The following is a 12,481-nucleotide window of genomic DNA, read 5'->3' as shown; positions in this document are numbered from 1 at the left end:
AACTCATCCCGCACGCCCACAGGCACTCACCCTCCCCTGTGGGCACGCTGTCCCCACGCCCACCAAGGCCCTGTGGGGCGCTGTCCACGGTGCTGACCCTCCAGCTGCCCAGCCCGGCTCCTTGTGGCTTCAGGAAATGCCCACAGGATGAACGGTCTCCTTGGAAATTGACCTCCGAAACCACAGTGGGGAGAAGGAGGGGGGAGGTCTGGCCCTGCCGAACTCCAGCCACAGGGCCCCTGTTGAGCCGGGCCATGGACTCCAGGTGGCTCCATCCGCACAGCCTCCTGGAAGGCCCGTGTAGTCCTGAATCTTCATTCTTCTCTGTGGCAAAAGCTTTCTCATGCAGGACCTCCTGAGCCCTCCCAGTCCCTCCTCATGGTCTGTGCTGGATTCTTTAAAACAACTTGGTGATTTATTGTCCACATGCTATAACTCCAGCCTTCCCGTGTTCTGTCTCCCCATCTCGGCAGGGCAGCAACCTCCCTGGCTGTCCCTGCGGCACTCTGAGCACCTGTCAGGGTGTGGCTGGGAGGAGCCCCCGTGTCAGCCGAGAAGCCCCACTAGCCAGGCCCCTAGCCTCCCCGGGGGCAGCAGCAGCCTGGCTGGTTAAGACCTGGGGTTTAGTCCAGCTCTGCCCCACTTGAAGCTCGTGACCTTGGGCAGGTCCCTTAAAGGTCTCCAGGCCAAAACCAGCGGCGCTGTGAGCAGGTGGGAAGAAGTGAGATGACACAGAGGCCAAGTGCCCCAGAGCACTTGGTCCAGGGAGTAGGTGGGAGCTGGGGGAACTAGCTGGCTGGCCAGTCCTCCAAGCCATGAGCTGCTGTTCCCAAATGAGCAGTGCATGCATGCAGTGTCAAGTGTGTGTGCACAGAGCACACACCGTCCCCCTCCACCCTCCACCCACGCAGCCAGCGGGCACATCGCTCCTGGGGCCGTGGGAGGCAGCTGTAAAGGGGCTCGTCTCCTTTGCTGAGACCTCCACCCACCACCAGGAAGGAGGCATCATCCCTGCTCTCCAGATGCAGAAACCATGGTTCACGGGGGCACCCATCCCAGCGTTTTCAGGAAAGCCACATCAATGGGCTGGGATAGTAACGGCACTTGTTAACTCAGTGGAGTGAAGGCTGGTGTTGACTTCTGACCACAGTGTCAAGCCCAGCAGGCTCCACACCCACCCAAACTGTCCCTCCCTCTTCATATGGCCACCAAGGCACCCACAGCAACCCCTAGACCTGCATTCCACAGAGAGTGACCTTGTCTCCCCAACCTGCCTTACGAGACTGATGGGCCCTTCGGCATCACAGGCCAACTCCCGCACCAGCCACAGAGACCCTCATGTGGCTGCTAGGGTCCCAGGTCCACCTGGAGGGGCAGGACTGACCCCCGAGGAAGGGCTCTGGCAGGGAGTGACCCAGGCAGGGAGGGGTGAGCTCGCTGCACCTGGAGCCAGGAGTGTGCCTGTGCCTGTGCCTGCCACCACCTTGCTTTTTCCTCCCTTTTAAATTTCTGGGATGGTTGTCATGGAAACTAAGAGGCTGGTCAGGAGCAGCCCTGGAGGCGGGGGCCAGGGGCACAGGTCAGCAGGGCCTGCTGGGAGGGCCCAGGGGGACAGTCACAGACCAGTGGAGATCCTTCTTGGCACCCTCCCCTCTACCATCCCTGGCAGCCTGTGCCGTGACCAGCCACACAAAGCCCTGTCCCTTGGTGGCCTAAGAAGTCCGTGTGGCCGAGGTCACCGCAAGGGAGGGGCTTTGTCAGAGATGGACGGGCCAGCTGGGGCAGAGGGGCTCTGGGCAGGGCTGAGGACCCCCAAGCTACCCTTCGGAGGGTCAGCACCTGACAGCCGGGTTGGCCCAGCCGCACCACACAGCTTGCCATAAAACGCTGAGCTGTTGCCCTAGGGTCCCGTGGCTGCTGTAACAAAGCCACGAACTGGGTCGCTTACAACATCAGATTTATTTTCTCACAGATCTGGAGGCCAGAAGTCTGAGGCGGGTGTCACCGGGCTGAAATCCAGCTGTGGGCAGCGCCGGGCTCCCTCCGGCGGCTCCGGGGAATCCTTCTTGCCCCTTGCTCCTGCTGGCCCAGGCGTCCTGGGCTCGTGATCACGTCACTCCACCCCCACCTCCGTCTTCACGTGGCTTCTCTGCCTAACCCCCTCTAACAAGGACCCCCTCTCATAAGGACACGTCACTAGATTGAGGGCCCGCCCAGGTAATCCAGAATGGTCTCATCTCAAGATCCTTGATGACCTCTACAAAGACCCTTTTTCCAAATAAGGTCACATTGGCAGGCTCCATGGATTGGGACCTGTTACCTTTTGGGGGCCATTTTCAGCCAACCACACGGGTCAACATTGAAAAACCAAGAAATTAAAATCCCTCCCCACCTCTCCGGCACCATCAAAAAGAAGTCTGAGTTTAGGGCTCCCTTGGGAAACTGCAGGTCCTGCCTGGCCTCTGGGCCAGAGATCAGGGCTATGATGTGCCTGGAGCTGCAGAGAGGGACCCATGAGGGGAGGGGCAGTGACCACTCCTGCGGGAAGCTGATGGTTCTCTGTGCCCCGGCAGGCATGTGTCCTCGCAGACACAGCAGGCCCAAGCTTGTATGCAGGCGAGCAGGATGCCAACGCTTAGCCCATGTGATCCCCTGGTAGCAGGAAGGGGTCCCTGGCAACCGCGGACAGCTGCTGGGCTCCAAGGGATGGACACATCCCTGGGGCCTGAGGACTGGCCCAACACCCTCCCCTCAGCCAAGGCCAGCTGAGGTCTTTCCACACAGGAGGTCCGTTGCTCTTGCTTCCCTGCCCCGGGGGGAGAACCTTTGCAGGATTCTGGGGTCCTTCCTTCACACCTTCTGCCTGGCGGTTGGCTGTTGTCAGAAAAGCTGTCGACACCGCTGCACACTCACGTGCCCTAACAGTGCTTCAGTTGCTGTCCGTAGGTGCTCCTGGTGCACGGACACATCCCCCACTCCCACCGGCGCCTGCCCAGGCCAGGCCCACAGGCGGCCCCGCCGCACATCAGCTCAGGTGACTGGACAGCTCTGGGCTCCAAACCCAAGGCACCCGCCCGGTTCCCACACTCGCGACAGGGGGACTGGATCAGGGTCGGCAAGGATGAGATGCGGTGGGGGAGCGTGAGGTGCACCCAAACACTGCCGTCACCCCTAGTGCCCCCACTGGGCGCACCCCCTGCCCCTATGCACCCCTGACCCCCGAGCACTGAAGACCCGGTGCCAGCCCACCAGACGCACCAGACCGGGGACCCGTGCCTGGGCCCCTGGGCTGTGCACCCCCCAACAGTGAATCAGCCTCTCTGATGGCTGCAGTTAGGGCTCTGCAGTTAACCTGTAAGCCACCGCAGGGCTTGGGGGGAGGGGGCGGGGGCATGCCGCTATTGTCCCCGTGTCAGACCTAACAGGCTCAGAGGGTGAGGAGGTCATCTGCATCCAGAGGACAGGTGCTTTACTTTTTATTCCTAGTCACTCATTTTTGCATCTTGGAGATATTTCTGATGTTTGGTAACAGCACGTGATTACCGCATCCCACGTGCTGAGTCCTGACGTACGTGTGCACCCCATGAAACTGTCACCATGATCAGGGAAACCCTGAGTCTCCTCACCCTCTCTGCAGGCCCCCCAGGCCCCTGGCGACCCCCGCAGGGCGCTGTTCACGGGCTTCTCTCGTTCACGCTGAGACTCGGCAGGTGCCCCTTGCTGCGTGTGCGGCACCACGAGTGCGGACCAGTTGAGCCGTTCGCCTGTACTCGGACAGCTGGGGCTTCTCCAGATCTTCGCTACTTCAAATAAAGCTGCTACAAACATGCGTGTACACATCTTTGTGGGGACGAATCTTCCACTTCTTGGGGAAAAGTGTCCAGGAGCGTGTGGTTGGGCAAGGCAGCGGACAGGCGGACACACGCCACACTTCTCGCACAACTGGCCTGGGCTGCAGTCACCAGCCCCATAGGGCTCCAGGTGCCCCCGAGTTAGTGGTGCATGCTGGCATCGTACTGTGCTCCTGATTTCCAAAAAGCACACGAAAACTGCTCCCACCTTCCTCTCCCGATGCACTTGGCAGGAGACAGCTCCATCCTTCCACGTGCACTCCGCCACAGGCTTGCCCACCACCTCTGCCCAGGCCACTTCTCCCAGCCCGAGCCCTGTCTGGCAGGTCCCCCCTCCTCTGGGGACCGTGCCTTGACCACACCTGCCAGCCCCTGGAAAGGCACCCTGCGTGTAAGAGGTGCTTGTTGACACTTGCTGAATACATACATTTTAGGAAAAAATGTCCATTCTCCTCAAAAATATAGGAATTCTGGCACTTAGGACAAAGCCTGAGGAAGTAGCCTGAACGAGCAATTAGATTCTTGGGAAACAGGTGTGATTTGTCTCTTAAGGAGAAGGGGTAAGTTCCCTGGGCACGCGTGGCCCCAGTGTGGCCCAGAACAGCCTAGAGGAGGGGAGGGGCTGGCAGCCCATCGCTGGAAAGGCTACCTGCGGACTATGGGCTAACTGCATGGCCTTCTGCATGAGAGCACGCACGGCACGAAGGATCCGGAGACTCCAGATGGGTCCCTAAAGCTGCTCAGACAGAGCAGGAGACCAAACAGCCGCCTTGCAGCCTCGGCCGTCCGCGCTGGGCAGGGTCGGGCTCGGGGGAAGCCGGGCCCCGATGTAGGGATAGAGAAAGGCTAGGCAGACCTTTTTTTTTTTTTTTTTTAAAGACAAAACTTAGATTTGGAGACCACAGTCTGATAGAAGGAAAAACTAGTTAACACTCAACTAGTTAAGCAGTGACCATGGATAATCACAAGAAGATCACGAGTTGCCACCTATCCCGAGACACCCACACACCTCCTCTCATTTGGCACCAGATCACGTGGGGCCGGGTTACCTGCCCAGGTGGAGCTGAGTCCCGCCCAGGGGTCCGAAGCCAGGCCTTTTCCCCAGGTTTTACTGCGGTACGTTTTATATATGCTAAAATGAGCACAACTTCCCTGCCGGCCGGGTTACACTCGCGCACACCCGTGACCACCCCGACGGAGAGAGAACATTCCCATCAGCCCAAGGGTCCTGGTGCTCCTCCCGCCGGCCACAGGGGGGAGCCACACGGACTCCCATCACCTAGGAATTCTCCTGTGCTTGAGCTTCCTACAAATGGAGCTGGGGGTGTGGGGGCCTCTGTGTCTGGCTTCTTTCTTAGAGATTCATCGACGTTGCTGAGTGAATCAGCAGCTGACTCCTTTTTCTTCTCGGGTCGTATTCCATCGACAGATACACGGCGGTGCTGTGGATCTGCCCGCCATTGGTCGGACAGGTGGGTCGTTCCCACTTCGGTGCATCCGCGACGAGCGTCACGGCGAACACCCCCATACAGTCTCTGGTGGACAAAGGCCATCGTTTCTCTCGAGGAGACACCCAGGCGGGAAATGCAAGGTCACAGGGTAGGTAAGCGCTTTGCTTTCTTCAAAGTGCAGCGGTTTCCTGAAGTGGCCGAGTGCCCCCAACGGCCAGCAGCGTGCGAGCGCCCTCTGATCGCGCTGCGTCTGGGTCCCCACGGCGGGCGTGTGGCGGGCTCTCACCATTGCTTTAATTTCCATTTCTCTAATGACCAGTCATGATAGGCAAACTTTTCATTTGCTTACAGGCCACCTGTGGGTCATTCACACATTTTTACCGATCCGTGGCATTCTTGCTACGCTCCGCACGCGAGTTCTGTCAGGTTTATATACCGCACGCGCCCCTCCCGGTCCGCGGCTGCCCTTCCACCCTCCCCGGGCATCCACGGTTGGGCACAGATTTCAAGTGCACTTTGCCACTTTTTTCTTTCCCGCTTGCGCGGCCCAGGACAAGGTTGGGAACATCTCCGACATTTTCTTCGACAAGCTTTGGGCTCTTTGAGTCCACTTTTAGGGCTATGATCCATCTCCAACTGATCTGTGTGTGAACACGGGGGCAAGACTTGCTCTCCACCCACAGGCCACCCAGCTGCACCAGCGGCTGTCCTGCCTTCGCTGCTTTGGTGTCTTTGTCCAAAGCCTAGTGGCCGTCCCATCTGGATCCACTTCTGGACTCCGTGGCGCTCACCAGTCACATCTGCCCCCATGCCAATGCCACGCCGACTCGATGACCGCAGCTTTACAGGAAGTCTTGAAATCTGGGAGTGTGAATGCTCCACGTCTGCTCTGGACCGTCGGGGCTGTCCCAAGTCTCTGGACGCAGACCGTCAACATCAGCGGAAGCCCCGCTGGGATGTGAGTGGAGCAGCGCGGGATCAGTGTGGACAGCAATCCGGGTCCACGCTACACAGCGCAGGCTCCTCGCAGACCTCTTGTTTCTCTGATTCAGAAGGAGGGTCTTCTATTCGCTCCTCGGATGTGTTCCTAGGTATCCCTGCATTCTTGGTCCTATCGTTTGTGACCCGTTTTCACTTTCTGGCTGCCGGTTGCCGAAATTCAGAACCACATCTCATTTCGGCTACCAACCCTGTTCCCTGCAATTTCATGAACCTCAGCCCTCTGCTTCAGTAATGTGCGTGTGAGTTCTTCCGGACTTTCCGGGCACAACAGCATCATCTGTGATTTCTTTCCTCACCCTCTTCCTCTCCAAACTTCGTGAAACTTCATGGCTTTTTCTTGTTCTTGCCTTCTTGCTCAGCTGGGAGCAGTGCTCTGGGGAACGGAGCGGAGAAAGCAGACGTCCCGTCCTGGACAACACCATGCTGCCCTCTACCTCCAAGCCCACCCAAGTTCCCAAAGCCGACATTGGACAACTAAAAACGTGTTGTGGGGTGACACCGAGCACCAGTTAACAGTCCCACGAGGGGAAAACAATGGACAAACCTGTGTCTCGGGTCTGCTGGCAAAGCTTCTGCTGCACATGGTCTCCTGCTGGCGTCAGGGGCTGTGCCTTGGCTGCGACTGTCCTCGGTGGATTTTTGGGACCCAGGAGGAGACGCAGAGAAACTGACATGAAATCAGTCACACCTGCAGAAATCCAAGTACGACTGTCCTCTACCGCCTGACCTGATTTATTTCAGGCCGAGAACTTTGTGAAAACAAAGTAGTCGTGGCGAGAAAGTACAAGTGTGACCTAATCACTAAAATACCCTGGGCCTTCCACGGGCACGGGAACCTCGAACGGTGAGTCAAGCGTCTCCTGCAGAGGCTCCGTCCTCCACCACCACAGGTGCTACAGGGGAGTGAGATCCCCCCAAGAAGATCTGCAGTGCTAGCCCCCAGCACCTCAGAAGGTGACCTTACTTGGAGACAGGGTCTTTACGGACGTCAGGTTAAAATGAGGTCATTGCGGGCACCCTACTCCAGTGTGACCAGTGTCCTGGAGCTCGCAAGGGGACATTCAGACAACAGTGCGCAGAGAGAGAACACCACGAAAATGTGGAAGGAACGTCCAAGATGCCAGTCACCACCAGCAGTGGGGGGAGAGGCCCGAAACAGACCCCCTCGTGGTCTCAGAGGGCACTACCCCTGCCAAGCCCCGACCTCAGACTCCTGGCCTCCAGAGCGAGGACACAGGCCTCTAGTGCTGAAACCCCCCCGTCTGGGGTGTGTCCAGCAGCCCCGGAGACGCTTGGACAGCTCCCTCATGAGAGCGGTGTTCTCCAGTGTAACTTGTAAGGAAGCCCACATACTGCTGGGCACCGTCCAGCTGGCGAAAATCAGCGTGAAAACTGGACACCAGGAACCCCAAGCACGCCGACCACTGGCCACCTGCAGTGCGTGAGAGACAGGGTGCTGGCCGGCCTGCAACAAGAGGTGGCAGAGAGGAGGCGGGGGCTCCTGGAGACCCCATCTGTCTCTGTCCCTGTGGGTCCACCCTGGGGCCAGGGCCATCGCATCGCCCCGCCGGCTCACCAGGGCACGTGCGTGGACCCCCCGGGGCCTTACCCTGCCTCTCCCCACGGCGCCCCAGCTGCATGGGCAGGTGCCCCGGCGTACCTGTGTCCAAGGCGGGGTGGCCCCAGCAACGGAACGCAGCGGGGGTGCCCCAGATGGCCCACGCTTGCAGGGTGTGAGGTGAGCTTCAGGCCCTCAGATGCCACTCACACCAGGCCTTACCCCGCAGCACGGAGCTCCTGTCCTTGGAGGCGAGGTTATTTCTACCAGAGTCACTGGGGTTTAGACACTGATTCTAGCAAGCAGCTCATAAACGAACGGCTCAGGGGAACCAGAGCTGAGCCTCTGGCAGCAGAATCTAAACCTGAAAAACTGGGAAAAATAGGCAAAACAGATACAGATAAATTTGTTTTTAATAAAGGAGTTAATTTTCTTTCAATCCTATATAAAACAATAGCAATTAAAAACTTCATTTTTGAAAGTAAAATATTTACATATGAACAAGTAACTGTGCAAAATTTACATGAAAAAATGGAAAGACAGGGATTTCCTAAAAGACAAAATAAAAGGTGTAACAGTTTTCAGGTGTTGATAAAAATACTGATCAGCACTCGGTTCACACTCGCGCGAAGTCGAGTCCGACGTGAGGGTTCACACGGAGAAAGCCAAGGTATTTACAGTCATAAAAGTACTATCAATAGACAATTTAATACAATAACCTCTGAAAATATAAAGAACCAATTAGTATATTTGTAATAAAAAAATAGGTACAAAGAAGGGGCTTTGCTCTGGACATCTGTAAAGTTGGCCCACAGCTTGCTTACAGTCTCTTAGCAAAATAATTATAGTTTACATAGCCATCTTCATGTTATGTGCCAAAAATTATGTACAATTACTGACAAAATACACCAACCATTTTTCAACACTTGATTCACACTGAGAAACAGTCTTTTGATGATTCTTCTCAACTTTGATTTTATTTCATCTAGGTTTCCACTTTTAGCTAAAAAACACAGTGCAAGTAAAATATATTTATGCTGAAAAGGTTTTCATTTCTTTTAACTTTACAGCTTTACAAACTATAGCAAATAAAACGCGTCTGTACAGATGCCGACCACACATTCGGAAGGAGCCGCCGCGCGGCCTCTCCTGAGCAGAAAGGAGACCGCGCTCCGGGCGAGCGCGCGATGGGCTCCGTGCTCCTCGGGGACTCTGGCGAGGGAGGGGACGGGGACATAAATAGTCTAAAAAATCAGTTTGCTTTGCCAACTGACTAATACAAAAATAAAATAAATGAAATGAGGTCATTGCTGTAGACACACACCTACGCAAGAAGTCGGGCTGAATAAATCAAAACGCACAAATAATGTAGAAACCGCTACGAGGTGACAGAGGGCATCTAATTATTTGCTAAACGATTCCATCAGTTTTTATATATGGCTTGTTTGGCAAGAAGGCCACTCAATCAAAGATGAGTTAAGAGTTAACTGTCCGTTCAGAGAGCCCACGGGCCTCCGTGTTCTCTGTTACAGAAACGTGTGTTCTTCCGTACTGAAGAGCTGACTTAGAAACAGGAATATAAAACTGTTCCATTGTAAAGAGGGGGCTGTTTTAAACAATATCCCGTTTGCTTGTTACAAAAGGCGTAATCTGCAAATATATAAAAACGTCCCAGGCGCCCCGCCCGCGGCGCCGCGCCCGCCCTGCGCTACTTCAGGAATGCTTTGTACAGCAGCAGCGAATGGCTTGTCTCACGCTCATTCTCTAAGCAAAATATGAGGTCCCTGAGGTTGACCCGCGTGATCCTTTGTCGCGTGAACTGTCTGGGGGTTCCAACGCCGGAGCTGCCCGGGATCGCCGAGCCTGGGCCCGACCCCTGGTGATGAGAAAGGAGAAGACAGCCGAGTCAGCGGTGCCCACAGGTGGGCGGGACCCACGCGCTGGAAGGAAGGGGCAGAGCCCGGTGCTGGCCCCAGAGCCCAGTGCTGGTCCCCACTCACATTTTCCTACAGGTGTCCCAAGGAACCCTGCTGCTAGGAAGCCAGGCTGGGGACGGGCTCCTTCCTACAGGCCTACTCCCGAGCTAAAGTGCTTTACGAGTCCCTAACAGGGACGGGGTGTGAGCAGAGAGGCACATGTCCAGGAGGTCAGGCGGGACCAATACCACACCTGGCCCCAACTGGGTTGTTTCCACTTTGCTGACAAAGGCATATTCCCAATGCCACAAAGTCTAAACTCCTGGACTGGGCGGGCTCGTGGTCAGCCGGTTAGCTCCCTGGGGCACAGTACTCTGTGGCTACCACGGTCATCCACAGCCAAGAGGGGGCCACCCCGTTCCCCAGGCTGGTCCAAGTGAGACACTGCCGTCTCCGGGCAGACAGCAGCACTTTGGCTCAGGGCCGGCAGCGCCGGGAAAAGGCCGAGTTTCTGTGAGTCTCTGGCGCCTGCTCATGGACACGGAGTCTCCAGGGCCATTTTCTTGGGAGCACCGTGGCCACCCAGCCGCAGCGTCCTGTGGTTCCAGCACCGCGCCTCCATCCGACGCTCCAGGGGCTCAAACCACACAACTCCCAATTGGACAGCGCTCGTTTTTCCATTCAGAATGAAAACTTAAGTGTCTGTATTCTGATGGTTAAAGTAGGGTCATGCATGTTTCACGTGCAAACATGACAACAGTATTTTTATAGCCTGTTCTAAAGTTGAAGGAGGTGGGAGGAAAGAATTCTCTGACAGCCAAGAACCCTACCCAGACCAGGCCGCAGTTCCAGGAGGCGGCCAGCAGGTGGCAGGCGAAGACCACAGCACTCACCACACCGTGCTCTGGGCACCTGGCCTGTGGCCACCGGAACCCCCTTCCGCCAGGCTGGGGCATGGCCGCTCATGTCCTTGCGCACACGCACACACACCTTCAACCTCAACTACACTCCTTTACACCCCCTTCAGACGCCCTTACCCGCCAAGATCCCTCTTCCAGACTTGTCCCTGTGGTGGCTACTTTTCCTTGTTTGAAAGAATGATTCAGGTTTTCTCTGCGTTTCCCTGAGTCCACGTAACAGCCCTAAAGCATTTCGTGCAACAGACAAACAGCGCCCCCGCAAAGGCGTGTGATAGAAACAGTCTGCGGGAACAGGAGGCACAACGGGGCACGGGGGCCGTCCGAGGCCCGCTATTCTGGACCCAGACACCACAGGCAGAACGCAGCAGGCCCAAGCAGCTGCCCGCCGACACTGGCCTTCCCTCACCACCTCCCCTGCAGACGCCACACCTGACCTCAAGGTTCAGGGACAGGTGAGGCCACAAAGAGACCAAAGGCACTCCTTACACAACGGACTGAAATACCCCTGTGACAATCGTGACCAATTCTCGACCGCATTTGGTGTTTCTACTTCCCAAATAGCTCAACAGCCAAAACGGGTGGGACAAGGATGAGGTACCCACTTCGGATGCAAATTAACAGGTGCTAAAAGTCTGAAATCAAGAGAAGTAATGCTTTATTGCAATATATTTTAGAAATCAAAACTGGTGTCAAAGCATTCTGGTGGGCACGTTGTCAGCACGGCCCAGGACGGCTGGCCGAGCGCCTCCCACAGGCCCAGGCGGCACGTTCTACAGGCCAGAGAGAAACTGCCATTTCTCATGGGTCTACAGACTTTTACAAAAAGCCTATGTTCAAAGATATCCTACTTGATAGTCAAAGTAGTTCTAATTACACAGGATGAGCCCTGTTTCTTCCATTTCACACCAAAATGGAAGGACACCCGTTCACCATCTTCCCTCCAGGGTCATGGTCACACTGTTCTGCAGGTATCCTGGCCACGGAAGTGGGTCACAGGAGCCTGGAGCCCAGCTGGTGGGGCAGGCGGAGCCTGAGGAAGGGGCCCTGAGCCGCGGAGGCAGGAACGCTCTGCCCACCGCAGCCTGCCGACACGGCGCCCCAACCTAGAGGAACAGAAAACTGTTCCAGGAAAGGGCCAATGTTGGGCTTGGGAAGGGGTGGTGGACAGGCCTGACTTCACCAACATCCACACGCCATCAAAAGGCTGTTTAGTTTGTTTTGTTTTTGCAGGCACTGGGGCTAGAAACAAAATGACCTTGGACACAGCACTTATGATCTCCCGCAACGTTTCCTCATCGGGAAATGGAGCCTCCCTGTCACAGGACCACTGGAAAGTCTGACAAAAGGAAGCTATTGCTTTTGAAGGCAACCTTTCCATGGTCAAAATGCCACAATCAATCTGACAGCCAATAAACACCTGATGTAGAACCAAATGGAAAGAAAAAACACCTTCTGTCCAAATCCCACCTGGCCTGTGGGGTCAACCTCACTTGGGGGCCCACGGCTGTGCGGAGGCGACACCACATCACTGGCTGGGGAGAAGCTCCTGGCTCGGCTCTGACCTTCCCACGAGTGCCGAGAACATGAGCCCCCAGGCCCTGGGCCCCTCGGGACCTGCCTCAGGGAAATTTCCACCTTGGGGGACGAGGAGCCCGATTCCACAGCGGCCAAGAGCCCCACGCCCACGGCGGCCGGAAGCACAGCAAGGCGGCTCTCAGGCCAGGTGGCTCTCCAGGCTGCTCCCACGCCCCAGGGTTCAGCTGCGACCAGCAGTGTGGGTGGA

General features: G+C 56.4%; 1 protein-coding gene across 1 annotated transcript in view; it reads right to left on the bottom strand.

The window, feature by feature from the left end:
- Positions 1-8,259: 8,259 nt before the first annotated feature.
- The window catches only part of TAF4 (TATA-box binding protein associated factor 4), a 68,796-nt gene continuing 64,574 nt past the window's right edge, over positions 8,260-12,481 (bottom strand). The window contains exon 15 of the mRNA XM_048222327.2: positions 8,260-9,738. Coding sequence (XP_048078284.1) covers positions 9,571-9,738 — 168 coding nt within the window. The 3' untranslated portion in view covers positions 8,260-9,570. The remainder of the gene's footprint in view (positions 9,739-12,481) is intronic.

Source organism: Ursus arctos, unplaced genomic scaffold, assembly GCF_023065955.2.
Source record: "Ursus arctos isolate Adak ecotype North America unplaced genomic scaffold, UrsArc2.0 scaffold_16, whole genome shotgun sequence".
NCBI classification, from domain to species: Eukaryota; Metazoa; Chordata; class Mammalia; order Carnivora; family Ursidae; genus Ursus; species Ursus arctos.
Note: the sequence above shows the minus strand (reverse complement) of the source record. Positions and strands in the feature narration are given on the sequence as shown.